The sequence below is a fragment of the Gopherus flavomarginatus genome, chromosome 15 (genome assembly GCF_025201925.1).
Source record: "Gopherus flavomarginatus isolate rGopFla2 chromosome 15, rGopFla2.mat.asm, whole genome shotgun sequence".
NCBI lineage: Eukaryota > Metazoa > Chordata > Testudines > Testudinidae > Gopherus > Gopherus flavomarginatus.
The window spans coordinates 10,355,980-10,382,241 of NC_066631.1; the positions used below are offsets into that span (position 1 = coordinate 10,355,980).

The 26,262-nt window shown below is 43.2% G+C and overlaps 1 protein-coding gene across 2 annotated transcripts in view; it reads left to right on the plus strand.

Annotated features, from left to right (window-relative positions):
• The first annotated feature begins 5,899 nt into the window (after positions 1-5,899).
• CCDC60 (coiled-coil domain containing 60) overlaps positions 5,900-26,262 on the plus strand; it is a 105,030-nt gene continuing 84,667 nt past the window's right edge. For both annotated transcript variants that reach the window (XM_050924135.1, XM_050924136.1), the window contains exon 1: positions 5,900-6,672. In XM_050924135.1, coding sequence (XP_050780092.1) covers positions 6,367-6,672 — 306 coding nt within the window. In that variant the 5' untranslated portion in view covers positions 5,900-6,366. The remainder of the gene's footprint in view (positions 6,673-26,262) is intronic.

Consider the following 26,262-nt stretch of genomic DNA (forward strand, 5'->3'; position numbering starts at 1 on the left):
CTGGATCATCTGATAGCCAGGAACCAGCTTTGAATTTCTGAGACTGCCCTTGAGGAATAAGAAAATAGAGGCGAAGGACAGAAAATAAAAAATGAAGTTTTTTTTTTTCCCTTTAAATACAGTGGCAATAAAACTGAAAAAATTGTGGTAAAAAGACATGTCTTCTACTCTGACAACCAAGAAATGATAAGAATGTAATTTGTAAGAGCTGTTAAATTGCCACCAAAATTGTATGTTGGCTGGAGAAATTACAGACAGAAAACCTTCAAAAATATACAGTCATCCCTGTCTTTCTCAGAATAACCCCTGAAAATGTGACTGGACAGTGAATAGAGCAGCAGAGAAATGTATCTGAGATTGCATAAAAATGGGTAGTAAAATAATCTGATGCCTGTAGAACAGATGCTGTGACCAAATTGGAAAGCTCTACTCCTGATTCTTCACATGCCACAGAATAAAAAGGTTTGTGCACACTGTCTCCAAAAATGTAAAACTGCAAATCCATTGTTTTTGTTTCTGAAGAATATATATACAGCGCTGCCTTCGAGAAAACAGTGGCATTTCCATATAAATAGACTAAACTGAGCCGCACTCAGTGCTGGGCAAGGGGCTTGAGCATCTTGGAACTGATCCAATTGTTCATTCTCTGCCCCTCCAGAGGGAATTTTCAAGGCAGAGGAAGTGTTGAGGGACAAACTCAGCAAGAAGTGATATATACAAGGTGGAGAAAGAAGACTACCTGACCCTTCCTAACACGGGGCCCAAAGCTGTAGACTCTTTTAATGCAGGGAATCTCCCACTGAAATCATACCTTTTTGCCTGGTAAGAAAGAGGCTGCTAGTGCAGAAAGTTGCATGTAATACTTTAAAGGGCCAGGGTCCCTTCTTCACACCTGGAGTCAGCCTATAGCATGCGAGGAGAAGTGAAAACAGTGAAAGAAAGAAGAGCAGGAGATTCTGTGGTGGTGGAGGTGGAAAGGAGGAGGCATGAGAGTGAGAGAGCTTGGTCAGTAAAGACTGGATACAACACTAACAGCTAAATGATAAAGGCTTCAACTTTTACTGATAAAGATGCTTTGTTTTTTTTTTGTTTGTTTGTTTTGTTTTTTTTGCTGTTAACACAGAGCAAACAAACATGCACTAGCTATCTAGCTATAGGGTGCTTGTAGTGCTTCCTGTGAATTGCCACCTCCTTTTCATGTGCTAAGAAACCCACCTAGGGCGACCACCTAATCCGAACTGGGCGGGACTATTCTGAAATGCAGAGTTCAAGTCCCAGTCCTAGGCTGAATGACTCCAATACAGAATTTGTCCGATTCCCTGTGGTACCAGGGGAGGTGCCAGCCTCTTCCCAGTGGCCCACCTCAGCCCCTCCTTGCCACAAGGCCCTGCCCCTGCTCCTTTTCTTCCCTGCGAGGCCTCACTTCCAGCCAGGCTGGAAGCCAAAGCTGGGCCATAAGAGCTGCTGTGGCTTCCAGCCAGGCTGGAAGCCAAAGCTGGGCCATAAGAGCTGCTGTGGACAGCCCTGGACCCTCAACCTGCCCTAGATGGTGTGCACCAAGGACACAGGCTGGGGGCTGCCCTTAGGCATCCCAGCCAGGGCTTGGCAAAGGGTTCTTTGTACAAATTGTGGCTATCCACTGCTCCATAACACATCTAGCAAAGAGTGATTATACCAGGGTTGTCAATTTGTTTTTAGGTACAATTCAAGCCTGTACGCACTTGAGGCATATCCAGAAAGTCATCTGTTCATCCAATCGTTTGAGGAGAGAGTGACTGGAGCAAGGGAGCTAAGAGGATAATTTCTGTGCATTCTGAATGGATTGCAGGGAAAAGAGGAGTTCATTATTTCAGTGATAAGATTTGTATACTGTACTATCAGATGTGCTCAAGAGCTTTGGATGGGTGGATTTTCTAATGAAATTGAAATGAAATAAATACTTTTGTTCAAGGTTCAGCTTGATAGATTATGGGAGGGGGTGGTATGATTGCATACAATGGCACATGGCCCATCAGCAACTGTATGTAGCAAATATCTCCAGTGCCTGGAGATGGGACGATAGAGGACGAGGGCTCCAAGTTACTACAGTAAATTCTTTCCCTGGTGTCTGGCTGGTGGGTTTTGCCCACATGCTCAGGGTCTAACTGATCACCATACTTGGGGTCAGGAAGGAATTTTTCCCCTAGGTCAGATTGGCAGAGATCCTGGTGGGTTTTTGCCTTCCTACGGAGCATGGGTCACTTGCTGGTTTGAATTAGAGTAAACGGTGGATTTGCTATGATTGGAAATCTTAAATCATGATTTAAGGACTTCGGTAACTCAGCCAGAGATTAGGAGTCTATTACAGGAGTAGGTGGGTGAGGTTTGGTGAAGTGTGATATGCTGAAGGTCAGACCAGATCATGATGGTCTCTTCTGGCCTTAAATCTGAGTCTAAATTAGGAATGTTAACAAGAAGACTGAAAATAGGTAAAAATAGATCTTGAAGCATTATTCATTAGAAATCTATGCACGCACACACAACATACACATGCTGCCTGGCTGCCAAAACAAACAGTGAGAGCTCCAACGTCAGTGCCAGGAGATGAGCTCGGGAACGGTTACTTGCTTTAGTCTTCAGCTGTATGAAATATGAGTTTTTTCTAATGCAAACAAATCACTAAGACCCATCAAATCTCAATTTTTCAAGGACCAGGATCATTGTATGTATGTAAAATCAAAATTTTAGTCATTGGGTTTTAGGAGCAGCCTTAATTTATTTTTTCTTTTTTTTCCATGATGATAGTAGATCAGGCCTTTCTATTTAAATCCCTAGAATAAAAGTCTAACGCTAAGTGAGATGTTGCAATCTGTATTAAGAAAATCATGGAAATGAATTATTTCCTTAAGGTTTTTAGTATGTATATACACCTGCTGTTCACGATGTTGCAAGATGCGGGATCAGTGGCAAAATGAAATTAACAAGACTCTGTTTGTCAGAACCCTTTAGCCTGCAACAATCCTACTGCTACTGCTGCTTCGTCTCAGTTCTGACTCGCCATCTCAGAGTGCTGGTGGCAGTAGCATTTTGATTTATATTTGAGTGAGAACAAAACTAAATATATGAGCACATGGGAGTCAGACACATTAAAAGCCAAGAAAATTAAAATGAGAAACCAGAAATGAGGTGCAATCATCCAGAACAGCCCAAGCAGAATGCTAAGAAATGCCTTTAGATGCTTCCTACAGTAACAGTTTTCACTTTGAGAAGACTGAGACCACAACTGGAAAAGCAGGACAAACTTTTTTTTTTCTTGCCAGATCACCAAATGTGAAGTCTTAATTGCCTGTGGACAAATGATGGGGGGAGGATCCCTACCTTGCTCCGCACACAGATAGAAAAGGCCAGGTGTTGGAAATGGTGCATAAGGAGCAGTATGATTTGGACAAAGCCTGACTGAGGGAGAGGGGAAGAGTTAATCTTTGGTATCTAGTTCTGGCTAGTAGGTTTAGTCCTCTCAATCTTCCAGGAATCTGATTTCTCTTTTATGTAACCTAAGTGTCATGTCACTTTCAAAACTACTTGCCTACAAAATCAGACCTAAAACTACAGAAGTGTTACAGCACATTATTACTGAAAATTTGCTTACTTTTCATTTTTACCATACAATTATAAAATAAATCAATTGGAATATAAATACTGTACTTACATTTCAGTGTATCGTATATAGAGCAGTATAAACAAGTCATTATCTGTATGAAATTTTAGTTTTGTACTGACTTCGTTAGTGCTTTTTCTGTAGCCTCTTGTAAAACTAAGCAAATAGCTAGATGAGTTGGAAGACCTCTGTATACTCCCAGAAGTACATGTACCCCTTGTTGCGAACCACTTCTACAGGTAGGAGGGTTGGGTAAATTTATTTTACAGCATTGCCATGAAAGATGGCACCTTGGACTGTGGGCAGCTAGAATACATAACTGTTTTTCAAATCTTATTTCTAGCAAAGTTTATTTAAAGTAAAAGAAAACAAATGGGAGGGGAGTACTGCAGGCTTTCCCCCCACGTTTAAGCATCTCTTTTTAGGAAACAGAACATGTATTTGTAAATAATACCCTCCAAAGTTTTTTATAGAAGTCAAAAGATTGGGAGAGTTTTTAACAAGATACAAACGTTCATTCCCTGGAAACTCTATACTATAAATAATATGCTGTTTTCTCCTGCTATTATATGTATTGTAGGCCAGAAAAGAGAGAGAGTATTAAACTCATCTTGAATTCTCATTTTCCAGCCGCTAGGGTTTGTTTACCAAGATTTGCGTGAAGTCTGACAAGTTGTGCTGAAGAAGCTCACTGATAATATTGTGTGGGCGTTGTGGTTTTTCTGTTTAAAGTTGGCTAGTGGCTAGAGCTTCCCCAGGGAAGCAGGAGATTTGATTTTCTAATTCTATATAGCTAACAGGCTATGGGCTGAATCCTGCACTAGGTCTGCCATTGTCTCCAATAAACCAGGTGCATGTCTGGTGTGTGTTTGACCAAGGAACCTCTCTTTCTATACTTCACTCTTCCCCTCTATAAAATGGGAGTAAAAAGCTCCACATAGAGTATTGTGAATATTAATATCTCCAAAGAACTTTGCACTTCTCTGGATCTTTCATCTAACATTTTTCAACCTATTAATCATAATATAATTTCATGATCTCGACAACTGGGAGCCCAAATCATGGGTAATACAAATTTGTGTTCCCCTTATGCCCGGAATCAGTTCAGTTACCTACCAGCATGAGTGATGCTGGTGTGCATACACAATAGCATATATTGAAATGCCTTGATGCACGTGTTTTATGGTTTTAGCTGTTCCCCCTCCCCACCAACGCCCAGTTCTGAATCTGCTGCTGTTCCAGCTTCAGTCTGCTGTGCCTGGGGAACATAACTGCCCACTCACCACGGATAACGCAGGGAAAGGGGGAGTAGGTAGCCGTTAGGGGTGCTGAATGCTGCAAGCCTTTGAACCGAGCTGTAACCCCCCTGGAACCACTTCAAGCTGGGGGGCAGCAGCACCTATGGTAACAATCCTCCCAGCTTCCACCAGCCAGGGCCTTGTGAGCACTCCTGTGTGCGCCCTACAGGCGGGGGGCTCTGTGTAAAGCCAGACCTCGCAGGCTGTGGGGCCCGGCTTCCGCCCTGCAGGGCCGCCCTAGCCAGGCGGTCAGAGCTGGGCCGGGTGCAGCTGGGAGTCCCAAGCGAGTTACTAGGCCCCACCCCACCCCCACTCCAGCGCCCCCCAGTGGGGCAGGCAGGTCCCGGCTCTGCCCCCCGGCCGGCGGGGGCGGGGGGGAGCACTGCATAGACGCGCCGTTGGCACAGTCCAGTCTCCTGGCGGGTGACGTCAGCAGCTCTGCCCCGCCCTCAGCGGAGCAGGGGCCCAAGGGGAGGCCGCCGAGGCCCGTGACGCGTCGTCAGGGGCAACAGGGGACGCCGTCTCGGGCGGGTGGGCTGGGTGGAGAGGCGCTGCCAGGGACACGCTCCGGCCGACGAGCTCGGGGGCTCACACCTGGGCTCAGAGGGGGTGGTTCAGTGGGCGGGCTCAGCACCTGGGCCCCGGGGGGAGGAAGGCTCAGTGGGGGGGGGGGGTCTCAGCACCTGGACTCAGTGCGGGAGGGCCCAGCACTTGGACTAGGAGGGGGAGGCTCAGTGGGGGAGGGCTCAGCACCTGGGCCCCGGGGGGAGGAAGGCTCAGTGCGGGGGTCTCAGCACCTGGGCTGCGGGCTCAGCACCTGGACACAAAGGGAGGCTTGGGGCAGGGCTCAGTGAAAGGGGGGCATCAGCTCCTTGACCTTGGAGGGTGTCTCTGAACTGTGTGGCGCTCTGCTCCTGAGCTCAGGGCGGGGGGCCTCTGTGCTGTGGGGGTGGGGAGGGGGGCATTGCCTGGTTTGGGGGCCCTACCTATCATCTTGTTAGAATTCAAATTGCAAGGAGATAGTTTTTATTGTGTCTTTTGAAATGAATAAATAAAGCTGTTCAGAGGGATCCCAGAGAGCTCTCTATTCAGCCCAGTGTGTTGTGGGTTCCCTGGCCTGTTGGTTGTGTTAGTGGGCTAGGGTTGTGGGTTTGTTCATAAACAATTTATCTCTTCTGGCTGAGGGTACTGCAGAGTGGATTGGCTTTATATCTCAAGTTATTTTGTGGCAGATGCTTTTGATAAGTTACTTTGTAAATTAAAAGGAAGATCAGCTCTGGGGTCCATGCAGGAGGTGACCGTTGGTCTTAAGGGCTGTGTTCTGTGGCAGGGGTTGCTTGGAGGTGAAAAGAGGGGGATCAAGATCACCAATAGCAGCAGTAGAAGCACCAGGGTCCCACCCAAGGACCAGTATAATTAGCCAGCTGGTTGATGAGCAACAAAATCAGGATGCCTGGGAACACCAAGACTTTGGACCCTCGTTATTTTGTGCTCATAAGACCATTGCCCATCCCCACACTGAAAGGTGCAAAGGTCCAAGCTAGAAGTAGTACCGTTTATAACTGCTGGGAATCCACAAGGGAGCAAATGTTTTGGGAGAGCTACCACAGGAGGCACAAGCAACTCACTCAGCATGGGTACTGGACACCCAGCTGGAAACCTTACCAGGAGCTTGGAAAAATTCTCTACTTAGAGCCAAAGAAACTCACCCTCCACTATTTAGGACAGATGCCCCAGGTAAGAACATAAGAAAATTCCTCTTCTGAATTATTAACTTTTCAATTTTTTTCATTCCTGCTTTTAATAGCAAAGCAAAAAGGATCGTCTTGTAAGTAAATTGTAGAGGCACATTCTACTGGAAAAGAATAGTCAATTTTTGCTTTAGGACCAAAAAGGCAATGTGAAACGTGCTGTGCCAGCCTATTAATCAATCATTCCAATATAATCAAATTAGTAATGACACCACAGAACATCAGTAGAAAAGTTAGACCAGAGGAAAGTGCTTTGACCTTATATTTTGCAGTTTGAGAACAGAGAAGAGCCTTTTAAACTTGGTCTTTGGAGGCTTTAGCAGAAGCAGTTTCAATAAAGTGGAGAAATTAGAAAGACAATTGGGGGGGGGGATCCAAGAGAAAACTGGGGTAATAGGAATATACAGCCTTTTTAAGGAGAGGTAACCAGATCATTCTTGAAAACAGAAAGGAAGGAGCAAATAAAGAGAGAATGACTGAGGATGAGGGGAAGATGAATTAGGAGACGGGAAATGTTGGGGTCTCAGGGATGGGACAATGGGTTAGAAATTGAGCATAACAGGGACACCTCAGAATTGGAGATGGGGTGATGGAGCAAAGGAAAAATCTGGGGGATGGGGGTTAGGATTGAGGAGAGTTGTTAGAGAAGTGGTGTGAAAGCTCTGGTATCAAGTAGAGATACAGATGTACAGTTTTAGATGTTATCACACATATGTTATGTTCTAAAATGTATTTGTATTTGAGTTCATAGAAAGTCTACTATGGTTAACTATGGTTATTTATATGCTACTTTGGCTGCCAGTGTAATTATCACCTCCTACTGGTTTCCTTTGCTGTTACACAGGGGCTCGGTAAGGGGATCTTACTCTTCCATAGGGCCCTTTTACTGTCTGATTTAATGATTGAGTTACAAGGCCAAAAATATCATTTGCTTGGTTGCCAGCACTTGAAATTCAATTGCAAAGTCCCATCTTTTGCGTCTGTTTTCTTCACCATTGTGGTTCATGCAAGGAAATCTATAACTCTCTGAGTTGTTGTTGTTTGTTTATGCTCTCCTCCAAGTGAAGCAACATGTATTGTCTGAATGTAGTCATCTTTCTCTCTCTGACTTTGCAATTATAAAGCAAGCCATAGTGACTTTGGCCCAGATCCATGCAGGGATTTAGGTGCTGCTTAATTTTCTGCACTGATTGTGTGTTGGAATACATATATAGCTTAAAGTTTCAGATGGAATGTTTTTCAAGCTCTAAACAGAGACTGGCTCCCATGCACTGCATTTGACTGCGCTTCTAACATCCTATCATCCTGAAAGGGAAAAGGCTTTTGGTTCTATGTGTACAGCAAGTTTTGCCAGTATTTTTGCCTATGATGCTATTTTTGGCTTTATAGCAGGTAACCACTGAAATGCCCTTCCTTCCAACTCTAGAAGAACCATTCATGTTTAGATATTCAGCAGCAACTGTCGTTTAGACTCTCACACTAATCTTGAAACTCAGTGGTAATTTTGCACAGAAGATTAAGGTTCTGGAAAGAAATTTGAACTCTGCTGATTGAGATTTGAACTAAATGAGCAGGTTAAAATGTATAATTTCTATGAAGAGTAATTTGATCTACACCAGGCAGGTGCATTGAAAATACTGCGTATGATGGTAGCAGCTTAAATTAGAGGTTTTCAGAGCCACTAGCGGGATTTAGCCATTCAACTCCCATTCATTTATACGGACACTGTGTTCCTAAATCCCCTGCTCAGCTTTGAAAATCTCAACGTCATTATATAGTAAAACATGATTTTACTCCCAAAAGACTTCAGGGCCTGAAGAATGGCCATATATTGATTATTTTGTAATTCAGTATGTACTTGAAGACTGCAGACATGAGAACTACCGGTATACTTTTTAACCACTGGGTGAGTGAGAGCAGTAGTCTTCCTAGAAATGAAAAGCTTAATTTCTTCAATATATTTGCTCCCAAAAATTAGCATTTGTTCTGATCACCAACATGGCCAGAGGATAATGATGGTGAATAACAGTTAAGTCTGTGAACAGCAAAGCTCCGTAACCCTCTGGATTTAATAGGACTTGAGCTGGTGCTCTCCTGTGAGCTATTATCTATTGACAACCACTACTTCCTAAATTGAAAAGCTCCTAAAATGGGCTAAAAGTGATTGAGGACTTATTATGAAGTGATTACATAGGAAGATATGGGCATAGGGTGCAATGATCATTGGCTAATTGCACATATAGGGTATTATTTAAGTGATTGGTAGTGATCAGTATGATTCTAGCCAACAAATATGTCTAAAATAGCTGTATTTTTTTCCTGTTCATTTCTGCATTATTATTATTATTTAAGTAAATCTATTATCCCTGGAAACTTACAGCTGGTTTTTGAATATTTTAGCTTTTGCCCATCTGAAAAAGGTACTCTTTCATGCTTAAATAACAATTTGGAATGTGTTTTCTACTTTACAATGAAAACAGTAAGGCCGTGTCTACACTACAAAGGCGACTTATGTTATGTGAACGATCATCCATTGCTGTAATTAAACCACTTCTGCATGTCCACACAATGCTCCATATGACAGTAGATCACGTCCACAGTTGGTGCTCATGCATTGACAGAGAGGGCAGAGCACCATGGATACCTATTCCACTGTGCAACTCACCACCATTTGCCAGTGGGTGTTCTGGAAAGGGTTCACAGTGACTCATGGGAGCAGGCTCACCATCCCATCATGCAGTTTTGTCCGTCCCATCATTCCATGGGCTTCTGACTACATTTCACGCCACTTTTCAACAGTGTATGAATGCCGCACAGCCTGCTGGAACTCGCAGCCCCACCCCCTTACCAGGCCGCTCAAAGCAGCAGGAGCTGCCGAGGAGCGGTCCAGAGTGCTGGCACCGGCAGCATAGTACGCTGAGGCTCTGGCAGAGGGGGAAAGCGGGGAGGGGCTAGGGGAGCCTCCCCAGCCGGGAGCTCAGGAGAGCCGGATGTGACTTGCAGGCCGGTGTAACAACAGAAAAACCTCTGTCTCCCAGTTGCCCACCCCTTTAACAACCAGTTCTAAACTGGCTTCTAAATTTAATAACCGGTTCACGTGAACTGGTGTGAACCAGCTCCAGTTCACCACTGGCTGCAGGTTGAGCAGGGCTGTCCAGAGGATTCAGTGGGCCTGGGGCAAAGCAATTTCGGGGGGCCCCTTCCATAAAAAAAAGTTGCAATACTATATTCTCATGGGGTCCCCTGCAGGGCCTGGGGCAAATTGCCCCACTTGCCCCCCGGGCAGCCCTGGGGTTGAGGCAGGGGCAGGGGTGTGAGAGGGGGTATGGGCTCTGGGCTGGGGTGTGGGGTTTAAGATGTAGGAGAGGACTCTGGGTTGGGGCATGTGCTTACCTTGGGTGGCTCCTGGTCAGTGGCACAGCAGGGCTAAGGCAGGCTCCCTGTCCTGGATCAGGTCCGGCTCCTAGGCAGGGAGTCAGAAGGCTCCATGCGCTGCTCTCTTGCCTACATGCACCGCCTGCCCCCCAGTTCCCATTGGCCATGGTTCCCAGCCAATGGGAGTGCAGAGCTGGTGCTCGGGGTGGGGTCAGCACATGGAGCCCTGTGGTTTTTTCCCCCCACAGGAGCTGGACCTGCTGGCTGCTTCCGGGACGTAGCGCGGTGCCAGGACAGGAGGGACTAGCCTGCCTTAGCCCTGCGGCATCACCAACCAGACTTTTAACAACCCAGTTGGTGGTGCTGATCGGAGCTGCCAGGATCCCTTTTCACCCAGGCATTCCAGTCAAAAACCAGACACCTGGTAACCCTACTTTAGCAGACATGAGGGGCCTGCTTTCCTCTAATTTATGAAGGTTTTATTATCTGAGGGCAGTTGGGTGGCCCAATCCCATGTTAGAGCCTCTATGTTTGCAGGAGTTAAAATGCCTTGACATTCCAATTACCCCCCACAATGTCAATGTTTTTTAGAGGTGGCCTAAACATGCCTGCTTCATACTTCTGTCCCTAGTTTTTGCCCCAATCCACTCAGTTTAATTAGGCAACCAACTGGCCACTCATCTCCTCCAGAGCTTCTTTCCTGGTTCCTGGCATTCTGTCTTTATACAATTGTTTGTGGGAAATATACTCCCCAGAAGGGAGTATATTTCAGCATTGCACCCAGTTTAAATGCTGTCTAAATGGCATGACTGACCCCTTTTTAAAGCATCCATTACATATAAGTTGAAGTAACTTCATTTGGTTTTAGGTATTGTTTCTCTCTCTCTCTCCTCCTCTAAAAATGTTGGGCACACACGAAGCAGACAGGACTGATTCATTAAAAGTCAAGGAATGTCACTTTCCAGACAGCATTTTTGATTTCCTAAGTGTCAAGAGCAGTGTGTTAAAGGTCTTTTTGTGATTCCTTGGTGTAACAGTGCGTGGTGATAGTAGTCACCTTTTATCATTTTCATTAATTGCTGTAACAAATCCATTTGCAAAACCTCTGGGGTGGATTGTTGACTTTTTACATGAAAGAAAGGTGGCCTTTTTGACTAAGCCTAAAACAATCCAATTCCACAGAATTTGCAGTATCATTAATGTCCCAGCCGACTCTGTGCTTGTGATAAGAGTATGTTCTGTAATTGTGTGTGTTAGGTAAATAGGTCACTAGATAAGATTGATAACAGCATCAGCAAAGAAATGTTTTCAACTAGCACTGGAGAAGAAATTACATAGAAATTTGGATAGAAATCACACTGGTGTTATTCAGATTGCCATAGTTAAGAGATTTGTCAGGGTTTCCATTGCGAATCCTTATTTTTCAGAGGACATGTACTCCACTGCAAAAATTCTCTGCTCCAGGCTGAAGCTTAGGGACAAATTTATGGCCACTCCTGCCGGGGTGTGGTAGAGCAGGGAAATAATGCAAGGGGTCTTTTCCCTCTCAGTTCACCCTCGCAAGGGGCAGTCATCATTTAACTGCCACTCTGAGGAGAGTAGGAAAAGGAAGTTGGCTGTTGTATTGCCAGAGCACTGGCAGCTCCAGAGGGGGCAGGTTGGGCAGACAGATAGCACTGGCAGGGAGCACTACCAATGGCTTCGGAAACAAGTAGGATGGTGTTTGTACCTTTCCCCTACAAAATATTATTATGCCTTAGGCTGACTTAAAAATCCCAAATGCAAGTAAATATTTAGGACATGGTTTTTCTTTTTGATGCCTACAGTATATCTCTGCGCAGGAAGCCTGAGAAAGTCCAGTGCATGTGCTGATCAGTTCAAGTCAGCGCGGTTGCAACCATAATACCAGTAAATGCATGTTTAGTTTTATGATTTATTGCCATTGCTTTCATGGGGGGGGGGAGTTGGGAAGGGGCTGGCAACATTTACCCAGAACCACCCGTGACAATGTTTCTGCCCTATCAGGAATTGGGAGCTCAACCCAGAATTCCAGTGGGCGCCAGAAACTGCGGGAACTGTGGGATAGTGACTCCAAAAGTCAACACTAGCCTCAGTACTGTGGATGCACTCCGCCGACTTAATGGTCTTAAGTGGGGACACACACAATTGACTGTATAAAATCAATTTTTAAAAAATTGACTTCTATAAATTCGACCTAATTTCGTAGTGTAGACATTAGAGTTAAATGACCTTTACAGTGTCATGGCATTAGAGTGAGAGCTTTAAAAGAGAAACAATTTTTCATTCAATATTTTTCTTAGAATCAACTTTTCCCTATCTCTTCCCCATGTAATACTTTTCCAGATTCCGCACACTGTAGTGAGAGAACCACCAATTCAGGAATTACAATAGTCCTGTGAGTAGCTGCTTTGATGCAGATGGAATGCACAGAGAGAGCATGGGGGGATGTGACTGTGAAGTCCACACTTGCAGCTACTCCAGTTACCCAAAGTTGCTCCGATCAGCCATTGTGCATTTCAAATGTAAAAATTACTTGGGAATCAAGATGGTGTAAAATATTCAGTTACACAAGAATTGTCTGCAGAGTTGCAGCTGCAATGTTCGTGCAATGCATGCAGGCCAGAGTCAAACCTCAAAGCTTTATACTCTATAAAAAGGGGAATTTCATGTGTAGAGCTGTCATTGCTAACTCTGATGGGCTGCAAGATATTGCACCTTAAAACTGTCACTGGGCCAGGACGAAATAAATTATCTGAGAAAAATGTAGTTTTTAAGGCAAATTCCTCATTTTGCGGAAAGTAGTAAACATTTCTGGTGGGTTGCTGTTGTGGTGCTTTGTTTTGTTTTTTAAAATGGCAATTGTTTGTACGTGCTCAGAAGTTTGAAACATCAGAAGTACTCCAAAGCAGGAGAAAGAGGTAGACAAAGTGCAGGTGAGACTGTCAGCGATTTGATACATGCAATTTATCAAATGGCTTTGCAATGTATCACCTGGGTATCACAAAAACATATGAGAGATATTAGTTACAGATAATGTAAAACAAAAGAGCAGTTGCAAGCATGATTACACTGTGATTACAATTTCAGAGTTCATAGTGTCACATCATAAGAGATATTTCACTGCTTACTATGTAAATGAAAGGGTACAGCATCTTGTGCCCCTGAGAGACATGGCTGGCTATACATAAAGAAATGTTGAAAGACTTTCATAGCCTTAGTGCACACTGCTTCCATTGCAGAGCTTTTTGTATAGTTAAAATGAGTACATGAGTGTGCCCCATTTAGGTTTTCATGGAGAATTCCTGTGGTCAACATAGCTGGGTTTTACTGATATTTTGCCTCTGCTCATTTTCTTCTGTTTTTAGTATGTAAAATTTTAAACTGTTCTAATTTTTTCTTTGTTAAGCAGAAAAATTTAATTTTTTTTTCTCCTTTTTAAGAACATGCAAAAAAGTAGTTGTTCTACTCAGAGACAGAAAAGTAACTTGTGGAAGTTACTCCACTAATCTTTCTCACAAGCTTCATAACCATAACACGTGTATGAACGCTTGACATGTTAATCATCAAGTAAGTTAACATCCATTCATGTTGTTTATTTGAGGTGGCATCTTAGCCTTACTTTTTTTCAAGAAAGCTGGTGTGACCCATTAGCACTTTCTACATTCCCCAAGGTGATGTACAGCAACAAGCCACTGAGAACTTGTAATGTACTAACTAGTATTTTATGTCTGGCATTGACCTCCAGTAAGTGGAATCTGACTTGCTCAATGTTTCTGATTATTTTGTCTTCTATTACCATAAATTATATTTGTAAACAAAATAACTTCATTTTTTTAAAAAGTTGCAACTGAAAATGTGTTTAAAGGGCTCCAAGTAGCACCCCAAACTAGTTACGTTTTCTTAACAAAAAATTGACATTTTCTAAAATACGCAAAATGTTAGAATGTCAGGAACTAAACAGTGTGTGATCTAACCATTTGCCCAAAGTCATTGACAATTCTTTATCATGCACTAGCACCCACCCACCCAACTTGCACAGCCTGTCTAACCTTAACTTTGCTCGCTTGTTCGCATTGTATTGGTGATCTATTGTTGGATGCATGGTGCTGGTTTTATATATTATTTATTAAAAGTGCAATATTGTCTTAGGGTACATAGTCAAAGTGGTAAATAGGAAGAGGGATAATTTGGCTGCATGGTTGGGGGAGAACACATTTTGGAAATGTAGTGAAAGATGTGACAGGATTTAGCAATTATGTGGATTTGACATCAAAGGAAAGAGAGGAGTCTAAGGTAACGCTAAGTCTGGGAGCTTAGGTGATAGAAAAGATAATGATAATGTCAAAAGTGACAGAAGATGGTTTGAGAGGGAAGATAAGTTCAGTTTTAGACACCATTTGCAAATTGAGAGCTGTGTCTAAGTTAGAGTAACATCTTTTTTTTTTTCCTGGCCTCCTCAATGTATGTATTCCATCAAATTGGATTCTCCAGACTTCTATTAGACTATTAATTACTGCTTGGATTTATTAAAGCTCTGTCTACAATACAGGTGATACAGCAGCATAGCTACAGCGCTGCAGCTGTACCACTGTCGTGCAGACATTTCCTACAGTGATGGAAGGGGTTTTTCCATTGCTGTACTTAATCCACCTCTCTGAGACACACTGGAAGAATTTCTCCATCAACATACTGGTGTGTCCGCTGGGAGCTAGGTCAGCTTAACTAAAGCTATGTCTACAGTGGCAACTAAATGACAAAAGTTTTGTCTTTCAGAATGTTTAAAAAAACACACCCCTGAAAGACAAAAATTTTACCGACAACAAGCGCCGATGTGAACAGCTCTTTGTCAGCAGGAGTGCTCTCCTGCCGACAACGCTAACATCACTCGTTGGGGGTGGAAGTTTTTTCTTGGCAGGAGAGCTGACAAACAGCAGCTACACTGCATGCCTTTTAGCAACATGGCTGTAGCGTCACGGCGCTGCCGCTAAAAGTTGCATAGTGTAGACATAGCCTATGACACTCGGGTGTAAAAAAAACTCACACCTCTGAGTGACATTTGCAATGTCTATCTAAATTTTAAATGTAGACGTGGCCTAATGTAGACTCCTTATCCCTTAACAGTGTTTAACTTATTACAAAAAACCTTGAGTTAAAGAACTATTATTTAGGTCTGAAAGCCAAGCACTTAAAGGCTAAGAACTGCCAGATTTCCAGTTTCCCATGCAACCTTAATTCTGCCCCTTATGCATCCATTCTGAGCACTGAATGAGCCTGAGGTCCTATGAAAAATAGTTTGTGATCTGGAGGATATATAACAAATTGTAGTTTTGAAACTAGTTAAATGATTACCCATACCACCTTTCTTAGGGTTCTTTTAATTTTGATTGCTTAACTAAAGGAAAACACTTGAGTTTAATTTAGTTGTATAGAGTTTTATGAACAATCTTTAACAATAGCAACTAATATAGGATATAGGAAGACAAAAATAGTGTTGGACTATGATTTGGCTAACAAAAACTGGAAAAATTGTCATAACCATTCCAGTTTTCAAAATCAAATCATACACTCACAATAGAAAATTAAAATTTGTACTCAATTTCTATCTTGAAAAGGTGACTTTGGATTTTTGACAAGCCCCTCAGAATAGGACCTCACTTGTGCCAACTGGTTGTCAGCTCCAATGTTGCCAACACAATCCGAGGAAAAACAATTCAAAACTTACAAGAAAATTTGGTCAACTACTTACATGCCAATTCACTAAGATCTCCTTCCAATGGACCTATAGTAGTCAGCCCTTGCTACCTATTTCCCAGTGTCTCATATCCCCAAGATCCGACTAACATTCCTGTCATAAACATACAGCTAAGGATAGCATAAAATTCCTCTTTACCCTGTAAAGGTTAATTCCTCTTTTACCTGAAAGGGTTAAAAAGCTCAAATAACCTGGATGGCCCCTGACCAAAAAAAAACAATAAGGGGAGAAGATACCTTCAAATCTGTGGGGGAAGGTTTTTTGTCTGTGTCTCCTGGAGTCAACAAGGAACCAGGGCAGGGAAAATACATCTTTCTAAGCCATATCTAAACCACTGATGAGCTGCCAAAATCTTAAAAACCAGTTCCCTATAAAAAGTTCTGATTTAAGGTGGGGGAGGGGCCGGGGTGGGGGGAAACATGCCCGGGGGCCCCTGCAGGGCCTGGGGCAAACTGTCCCACTTACCCCCCGGCAACCCTAGAACTTGCAGCCCCCTCTCCTCTTACCTTGCCGGCAGCTCAAAACAGTAGATCAACTCAGGAGCTCAGCTGAGCTGCCCAGCTGCTGACCGTGCTTCAGCTCTGCTGGGGGTGGGCTGGGGGAGACATCCTCATGGGGCCAGGGGCCCAGCGCAAATTGCCCCATTTGCCCCCCACACACACACAGCCCCGGAGCTTGCAGCCCCCTTACCATGCCCACAGCCCAGAGCTTAGCTGAGCTGCCCAGCTGCTGGCCATGCTGCGGCTCTTCGGGGTGGGGGAGGCCCTGGGGGAGACATCCTCGTGGGGCTAGGGGCCCCTGCAGGGCCCGGGCCAATTGCCCCACTTGCCCCCTCCCCTCCTCTCTGGCCAGCCCTGGAGCTTGCAGCAGGACTCCTCCACGCCTTGCCGGACCTCTCAAAAAGCGGCAGCAGGACGACTCCAGAGCTCAGCTGAGCTGCCCAGCTGATGCCGGCAACTGGCCACACTGCAGCTTGGGGGAAGCGAGGGAAGGGCTGGGGGAGCCTCAGCCTCCCCAGCTGGGAATCCTGGGAGCAACAGGATGGTCCGGCCCACGAACCGGAGTTCTTTGCCCACTCCCTGGCCCTTTAACAACCGGTTCTACACAGAGGTCTTATTTTAGCAACCGGTTCTTGGGAACCTGTGGGAACCTGCTCCAGCTCACCACTGATCTAAACTAAGCATCTGATATTGCAAAAATAGTAACTAATAGCAAAGAAATACCTTAAGGTATCTTTTGTTTTACCTTGTAAATTTTCCCTGTTTTAAGAGGGAGGTTTATCCCTATTTATGTAACTTTAAAGTTTTGCCTAGAGGGAAAATCCTCTGTGTTTTTTAAATCTTTTGTTATTCTGTAGAGTACTTACCATCCTGATTTTTTACAGAGGTGATTCTTTTACCTTTTCTTTAATTAAAATTCTTCTTTAAAAAAACCAATTAATTTTCCATTGTTCTTAAGATCCAAGGGTTTGGGTCTGTGTTCACCTGTACCTATTGGTAAGAATATTATTCTCAAGCATTCCCCAGGAAAGGAGATACAGGACTTGGGGAATGGGACTCCCAAGTGGTCCTTTTCCCTAATTCTTTGTTTAAATCACTTGGTGGTGGCAGCATACTGTTCAAGGCAAGGTAAAATTTGTGCCTTAAAAAAGCTTTTAACCTAAGCTGGTAAAAATAAGCTTAGGGAGTCTTTCATGTGGGTCCCCACATCTGTACCGCAAAGTTCAGAGTGGGGAAGGAACCCTTAACTCCTAACTATGTAACCTAAATGCCTACATTTGTGCCAGACTATACAAACTGAGTGCAGTTCAAAAAGCTTGCGCACTTGTCTCATTTTATGTCTGTATACACCTAGAACTTGAAAGGCAGTAGGAAACCATTAACTATGGTAGACACATGTACAGTGGTCTACACTCTTAGTTAACAACAGTAATTTGTTCAGTTTTAAAGCTACATTACAACAATCTTGATAGAAACATGTTACAAAACAATGACATTCACTGTAACACTGGCAATCTTTAAAACACATACACAGGCATGTACACATCCTTACTAATTAGGTACAGTTTCAGGAAGTGGTCAGTTGATTGATTTGAGAGGTCACCTAAGAGAGAGTCTGTGTTACTTATCACCGGATCATTGTTCAGTTTTCAGGTGCCAGTTTTCAGCTCAGTTATTATTCACAGCTAGAGTTGATGCTGCAAACACAGGTGGTATGAAGGATGGACATAACTATAGTATTTTGCTGGTGCACAAGCAGGCAACACAAATTGCTGGAAAATAGAAAGACCGTTAAAGATGCTTGTCGGAGGTAGGTACTTGATGTCACCAAAAGGACTCCTAGATGGCTGGTCCAGGACCTCAATCTTCTCCCTTCCAGGTGTCTTCGCTGTCAAAAAGCAAAAGTGTTGAAGGAGACAGGTCATTTTCTCCTATTTCTCCTGAGTGGTTCAACTTAGTTCCTCTTTTTAGAGGTGCTGGTGGGGTGACCCATACTTCTCATGAAGATTCAGAATATCCAACTGAAATGAGAGTTGTCCTCTCTCACTATCCAATTAGGGAATGTGACGTTAGCTTTTGAGTTCTTACAACTGGACTGACATTTCCAATCTCTTTGGTGCATGTGAGAAAATGTGTTGTATAAAGTTTATATAAGACAAGTTAGGTCATAATTGTTGGTACAACCATCTTGGGATGTACCTTAAATACTGTCTGCTTTGCTCCAGTCAGCCATTTACCTTTCCAAGTCGCTTTCCATTGCTATACTACGCTGATGAATTGCAATGCATTCCTTAACCAAGTTTGTGGTTACGCTTGCTCAAGTTGTAGTTTCTCCATCGATGCTTTGCTGGCTTCTGAAACGTTCAGGTTAAAGTTCATATAATTTATACAAAGTCCCTGTGTATTTTCTGGGTGCTCTGTAAACTTATTTTAAAAGTCCATTTATACAAAGGAAAGTCACTTCAAGAACTGTTATTCACCAGCAGACTGGAACAACTGTATAAATCATCCATTTCTGTTCTCCTTGTTTTAGCAAGGGACCTTGATGGTATGTTTGGCTGAGCTGAACCTATGCAATTTTAACCAAACAGTTAAATCTCTGATTGTTCCATTTTGTGGTCAAGTGTCCTTATAAAGACACTATTTGCTTTTAGTTCCTTTTATTTACTGCCTCTATCAGCATAGATGTATTTTACTAACTTGATAGCGTAAACGTGCTTGATTGCAAATATAACCTTACGTCTTCACTTTATTACTTAAAATAAAAGAAATCAATATGAATGCAATCCCTGTCATTAAAGTTTATATTTTTTCCCAAAGCTGTATCATTTATAGTTGACTTTCCTTTTATATCAGTTTTAACTATAATATTATATTTCATCAAATTCCCTATTTTACTACTATATTTGGCACATCATATAATATCTGAATGTTTGATATTAATCTGATTTTTAATTCATTCACAGACAGGGGAAAAGGGGAAGCCTCTTTAGCTGCACCAGCAGTATGTTCTTGCAAAAGGCTGCAGCAACTCTGAGTTTGCTCAGATTATTGAAGAAAACTAGCCTTGAGACTTTGCGCTTTTATTTTCTTAGCCCTCTGTTCTGACTTTCTAAAAGGCCTTGATGCCTGGGCAATTCTTAAATAGTATTAAATCATAATTTGGGGGTATCCATTACTACAGGTAAGAACATATACTGGGTCAGACCAAAGGTCTAGCTAGCCCAGTATCCTGTATTCCGACAGTGGTCAATGTCAGGTGCCCCAGAGGGAATGAATAGAACAGGTAATCATCAAGTGATCCATACCCTGGTGCCCATTCCCATCTTCTGGCAGAGGCTAGGGACACCATCTCTTCCCATCCTGGCTAATAGCCATTGATGGACCTATCCTCCATGAATTTATCTACTACTTTTTTGAGCCCTGTTATAGATCATGTAATTAAAGACTGTATCATGACACATATACACAAGACAGCAGGATTAAGATTGCAGCCATAAATTTGGCATTTCCTACCATTTGAGGAACCTAAATAACTTTATTTCAATGTAATTTATTCATATGTAACTTCCTAGGTTGGTGGGTATTTTTTAAAGGGAAAAAGTTAAAAATTTCTGTTATATACAACTATAACAACCCCCCACAAAGATGATGATAGTACTGATAACTAACTATGCGCTAAGATTATTGAGCTCAAGTGATAGAAGCCTATGTTTTTTGAAGCAGAATTTCTGAGTTCTATTTCTCATGCTCCATGTGTGTGATCTAACTGGCAGCGGTGGTGTATATTGTTTCTGGTTATGTATACTCTACAATTTCTCAGCCGTTCCTAGCAATTGGAGAAGAGGAATGTCAATCCCTGAATGGTGACATAGCTAGATTTATTCTGATTATTAGTCCCAATACTCAGCACTTTTCATATTCATAGCTTTGTACAAACATTAACGAATCCTCACAACCTTAAGATGGATAAGCAAATGTTATCCCCGTTTTACACATGAGGAAATGGAATCAGAGAGGTGAAGTTTCTTTCCCAAAGCCATACGACGAGTTAGTGACAAGCCTGGGATTAGAATGAATGATTTCCTGATTCCCAGCTCTTGCTTATTTGTCCAGACCATGTTGCTTTCTGCTTTAGAATATAAAGCTGAGAGGTGGCAATAATATTTACAAAATGTAAATCACAGTTGTAGAGACATAGAATAGAAATGAGTCGTGCTAAAAGATAATATTCTTAGAATAGGTCATTGTTCTCGTTTAGTTAAAAATGGTTACTTTCCTTTTGAACACAAATATTAGACTTTAGGTGGTATTCCTGACTTGAGCCTAACTACTTGAGAATAGGAGATGCTCCATAAAATAAAAGGTTTATGATCAGTAAATTAGTTTGACATCTCTCTGGAACAACAGCTATCCAGTTGAGTCCACACAATCTCCATGCTATTAAATTCAAAACAATCTAATCCATTTCAGAAGTTCAATTTCTATTCCTAAAGGCTGCTTCCATAATGAATTAAGGGAAGCATATCAAATGTAATAATACATGGTTATTAAGGTCTTGGTAAACTTGCCAAATATCAAACTGCTGGAACAGTTATGGTGCATTATACTCATGTGATTACAGTTTGAATTCTCAATATTGAAAATTGCATTGCTCACTTAGGTTTGGGAATTGATCTGGAATATCACGCCTGAGGCAGGAAAGAAGCACATTACAAAGGTGACACTTTGCGATGAATTTTCAAAACATTCGATTTTTAATGCATTTAGTGTCTGCTTCCTAAGCAGTGCATTAAAAATGCTCTCTAGGATACATGGTAAAAGGAACAGACTGTTGCACCTGTTGGCAGCACCTCCTGCTCTGCTGGCTGCCGTTGGGAGCTAGAATGACATTTGCTATCAATGCTGGGAGAATTTTGTCAAATGGTAACTTTTGGAAAAGAATGGAAACTGTGTTAGAACAGTTCTTTGATATTTTTAGCAAGTGTAATAACAACACTTGTTTATCCAAAATAAGTCTCAGAAGTAAAATGATTTAATAAAGCTTTCCTGGTTTTGTTATAAATTTAAAGCTGTGAGCATGTTCATCAAAAAGTTCATGAAGGTTTCTGAACCTTCAGAGCAAATCTGAGCTAGTTCATGATTTTGCATCAAATCATTCATGGTTTCACATGGTTTTACAATGAAACGAGATGAATATCTAGTATTCCAGCTGACTTCCAGTGCAACTTGTGGGTTCAAACCTGAAGCTTGTGTATGAAAACAAACATACAGAGCTATCTCAGAGAACCATTCCACAAAAGCTTTTGCATGCTTTCTGGTAAATCATTGGGTTTCACACAGTCTTAATTACCACAACAAACGAGCGGGTTATTTCTTCTGAAGATTTTAATTGTTTGCTGTTCAAATGTTCACATTGCTTCATTAAACCATATCCACCCCAAACTCAATTAACAGGATTTGGATGGGATGGAATGGAATGAGGCAGATAGGCCTCACACTGACAATGAGAGGTTAAGAAAAGCCTGTGGACCAAGTTGGTCCTGCCACACTAAGCTGCAGCAAACATCAGGCATGGAAAGGGAAACTACAAGATGGAGACTGAGTCCAGTTCAGGGCTGACCCAGAAGAACAGCAATGCTTTGCTTCCCTTGATGGGAGAGAAGCCCGGCTACAGGCAGGGGTGGCTCTAGGCACCAGCAAAACAAGCAGGTGCTTGGGGAGGCAAATTACCAGGGGCAGCATAATGCTGGGACCTCAGGTCCAACCAGAGGCAGTGTCCTAGGCTGGATCCTGACAGCCCTGTTGTTCTCTGACTGGGTGCCACCGGGGCTGTGCGGCGAGGCAGGGGGAGCCAGCTCAGTGGGGAGCGTGTCCCTGCCGCTCTCCCACGGGCAGCAGCCAGCCCCCCTCAGGCAGGAGCCGGTAGCACAGCCCTGCCTCAGTCACGGAGCGCTGGGGGTGGCGGCAGAACATGGCAGGCAGGCAGGCCACTCCTCCAGCACTGGCTGCGGGCTCCTCTTCTTCTTCTCCCTGCGTCCGCCACCGCCTCCTGCCCGGGGAGGGGAGGGGAGTAGCAACCTGGACTGAGCTGAACTCGCGCCACTGCACAAGCCGAGACCCTGGCCGGCTCGTGGGGGTCCTGGGGAGTGGGAGGCCTGGGCACGCTGCCCTGCAATCACCAGCTGCTCTGTCCTGGGCCCCGGTAACCAACCCCCGCAGCTGCCCCAGCTCGCTTCACATGAGAGCTACAGGCAGTGCCCCCCGCCCAGCTGGCTCTGTCCCTAGCCACGCTGCGGGGTGACTGCCTGGGACTCTGGGGTGTTGCTGAGGCTGCCCCAAGCTAGGCTTCCCGGGGTCTGCTGCCCCTCCAGCCATGGGGGCCGTAGGCCAGTGTGGGAGCTGGGCCGCAGCCCAGCTCTGAGCCTCCTCCCCTCCCCACGCTGCATATCAAGACGTGGGACCATGGGCAGGGCTGCTACAGTCATTTCAGACTGGGATTGGTGCTGGGGGAATGGAGGTGGTTGTGCCCTGGCTGGAGGGACCGGGCAGCCCCCTGCCTAACCCCGCCCGCTGCTTGCACCTGCTGGCATGGGGCTGCGATGCCCAGCTCCGGAGGACAGCGCCAAGCCCCCGGGCATGCTCATGGGGAAGGAGAGACAGGAGGCAGAGCTGTTTGGTGTCTCCCACGCAGCTCCAGGCCCCTCTGGCTACTCGGCAGCAACAGCCAGGCTGGGTCGTTCGCCAGCAGCGTGACTTGGTCTGACCCACACGGACCACATGAACCCTAGAGTTGGAGCTGACGTCCTGCCTATGCCAAGGCCTCTGGCACAGGGGAAGCCCTATCTCAGTCCAGGCAGATACAGCCCAGCTCACTCCATGGCCAGCCCAGTGAGTAAAGGAGTACACTAGTAGGAAATTGTTTTATTTCACTAACTACAAATTCTCTGTTTAAAATTTAAAAAAAAAATGAAAACAATCAAAAACAAGACAAAACAAACAAAAAACATTGAAAAGTGCAAAGGGGGGGGGGCAAATTTTTTTTTTTGCTTGAGGTGGCAAAAAACTTAGAGCCGGCCCTGGTTACAGGTCTCGGACTCGGCTAATTTGCTGGCCAGATAAGTCCCTGCTAGAAGGGACAACCAGACTCTGGGGGATCAATGGAAGCCTGGACTGTTTGGAGACAAGCCTTGAATAGAGGTTTTGAGTTGTTTGGTTTGGTTCCTGACTTCCTTTGGACTGTAACGCTCCAGAAAGGGGTAAGATTGAAGTGAACCTTGGCCAGTGGACAAAAGATCACTATCTCACAGACAATGGTGAAGACCAGTAACTGAGTGAGTCATGCTCTGATGGGCCACAAGATGGCACCACAGAGGCAGCCTGGTCACATGGGAGTTTGTGTTTTATAACGCTCCTGTTATTTCTAAACTGGTAGCTGATTAGCTCAACTGTGTTTATTAGGTCTAAGAGTCAGCAGTGGCACTATCCAGGTGATATGAGTAGGATAGGCAATACTTCAATGTTGGAATTCTAGATCATTTGTTAAAGACATGTTAAATGCTGTCACTTAGTATTTCTCACCATAACACTCTGGAAATTCCAACCCCCAAAATCACTTTGAGATATATAGGTTAAAAGTACTATAAGAGCTAAGTGATATTATTATTTATATTATAATATGCAGGACTGGCACTGAGCAGGATACCTGGACATATTAACACTGCTTTTGTGCCCATGACACGGCACCTTTGCACCACTTTGTCCCTTTGCACAAAAAGAGTGTAAAGCTGACCTAACTGATCAGTTGAGGTTTCCATTGGTGTATCATTTGATGAAGTTATATCAGAGATGAATGTACATATACTAATAATGTAAGAGAATAATAAGTTGAGATCTTTTGCAGATGCAAAGATGAGGTTCCCCTAACATTAGTCAGCATTTGCCCAGTTGCTGAAAGAGGGGAGATATTTAAATGCTCTGGAAGAACATAAATTCTGCTTTTTTATGTGACTGAGACAAAACAGAAGTGGTACAAATTCACAACTACTGTATTCATGCAGAGGTCTGTTTATATATAACGTGTTGTGTTGTGCTTCTTTCTTTGGAATAAGAACACATTTATATGTCATCTTTCACCTTTAAAGAGGCCCGAGTAGTTTACAAACTTTATATAGCGATCGTGACAGCCACCTCTCAATAACAGTAGGCTGCAAAATCCGTCAGCAGTTTAGGTTAAAAACTGATGAGGAAGAATGGATCCAGTTGAAACAGCAGAATGTATTTAAGTGGGCAAAATTTAATTATCCAAGTTGAAGTTTAGCAAGGACACCACAGTAACACCCCTAAACACTTCATAGTGGAGAAAAAGTGTTGGAGGTGGTATCATCCTCATATTTACAAAGATAAGTTGATTTGAATCCTGAAAGCTCGAAAGTGTCCTTTAAATTAGAATATTTCCTGATGCAGACTTACTGGATGAAGGTGTTTTAATAGTGAAAGAAATAATATTTGAAGCCTGAGTTTTGACATACAGAAAATATTTCTGTAAAATCAGACTGGTGCTATTTCACATTTTTTTTTTTTTTGAAACGATAGAATGATGTGTGTTACATTTCAAGCAGTGGAAGGCAGTTTTTTTCATGGCTGGTGTTTCTCATTATTCATGAAATGCATATAGAAAATGTGTTGAATGCACAGATATAAAGAGGGAGGTTGGAAGCTGGGGAAGAGAGACATAATAGAATGTCACTACGTTCCTTGTTAATTTAATGGAAAGGTCACATTATACAACGTTATGCTAGTCGCACAGAAGGAGAGCTAAGATAGAAGGTATTTTTAGCAGACAATAGTCAAGTTAATTAGGCAGCTATATATCTGTCACACTTTACATTAAGAGCTCAAAAGCAAGCTATGTGGAATAGAGGTAGGAGCTATAATGTTATAATGTGATTTTTATTCATTTGGGGAAATAGTTTCCTTAGCTTTCATTTTTTGTTATAAATGATAACTAATACATGACATTTTTAATGGTATTTTTACCTGGCTAATTAATACTTTCCAATCTAGTAAAACAGCATTTTCACCTAGTTCCTCAATGATTCCAAGGAGTAAGGTGCTATTCACCATGAGATGAGGTGCAAACATCTAATTATTTGAGTTTATTCATGTGTGCGTGTGCAATTTCAGTGCGCGTCCAAACTTGCTAAACAAGTTGTTCATGATCTGTCTCAGGGGCAGTCACTCTTTCGTATATTATATCTGTGTAAGTCTTTAACTTTTTTCTTTCCAGAACAAGATTCACTACACACAAATGATAGGTGTCTTTGTAATGTTACATTGAGTTGCAGCACAATAATACACCTGAAATAGGCTCTAAAACTACCATCTTTTAAAAACTATTGAAACTAAAGCAGTTACTGGGCTAACTGCACCTCTAACCCCCTTCTTGTCTCTTCTGGTGCACCTCCCTCGAGGCCTAAGGCCCTGAGCCTTCACTTCTCTTGACATGGGATTATGCAATTTTCCCACTCTCAGACCAGGCCTTGGGTAACAGTCTTATTATTTTGAACCAAAGTATTTCTGAGAAAAAAGATTTCATAACAGACTATACACATATCTAGTTTACCAGGTTGGGATGCTATAAAATTCCTATATAAGGTCTGAGTGGCAAATCTGTTGCCTTACCTCACAAGATAGTTCACATTCTCTGCTTCAGGGAGCATGTGTCCTTAAATCCCACTAAGTCTTTTGACCACTCTACTTCACAGGGTCTTAGTCACTTTTTAAGTGTTTATACAGCTTTGATCTGTTAGCTCTTAGCATTGGTAAAACAAAGCTTGCAATTTTGTTGGAGACAGAATGTAGGATCCTTGAAGCTAATAGCTTTCCCCATTTCAAGCGTGTTCTTATCTGGGACTTGTTGTTTTCT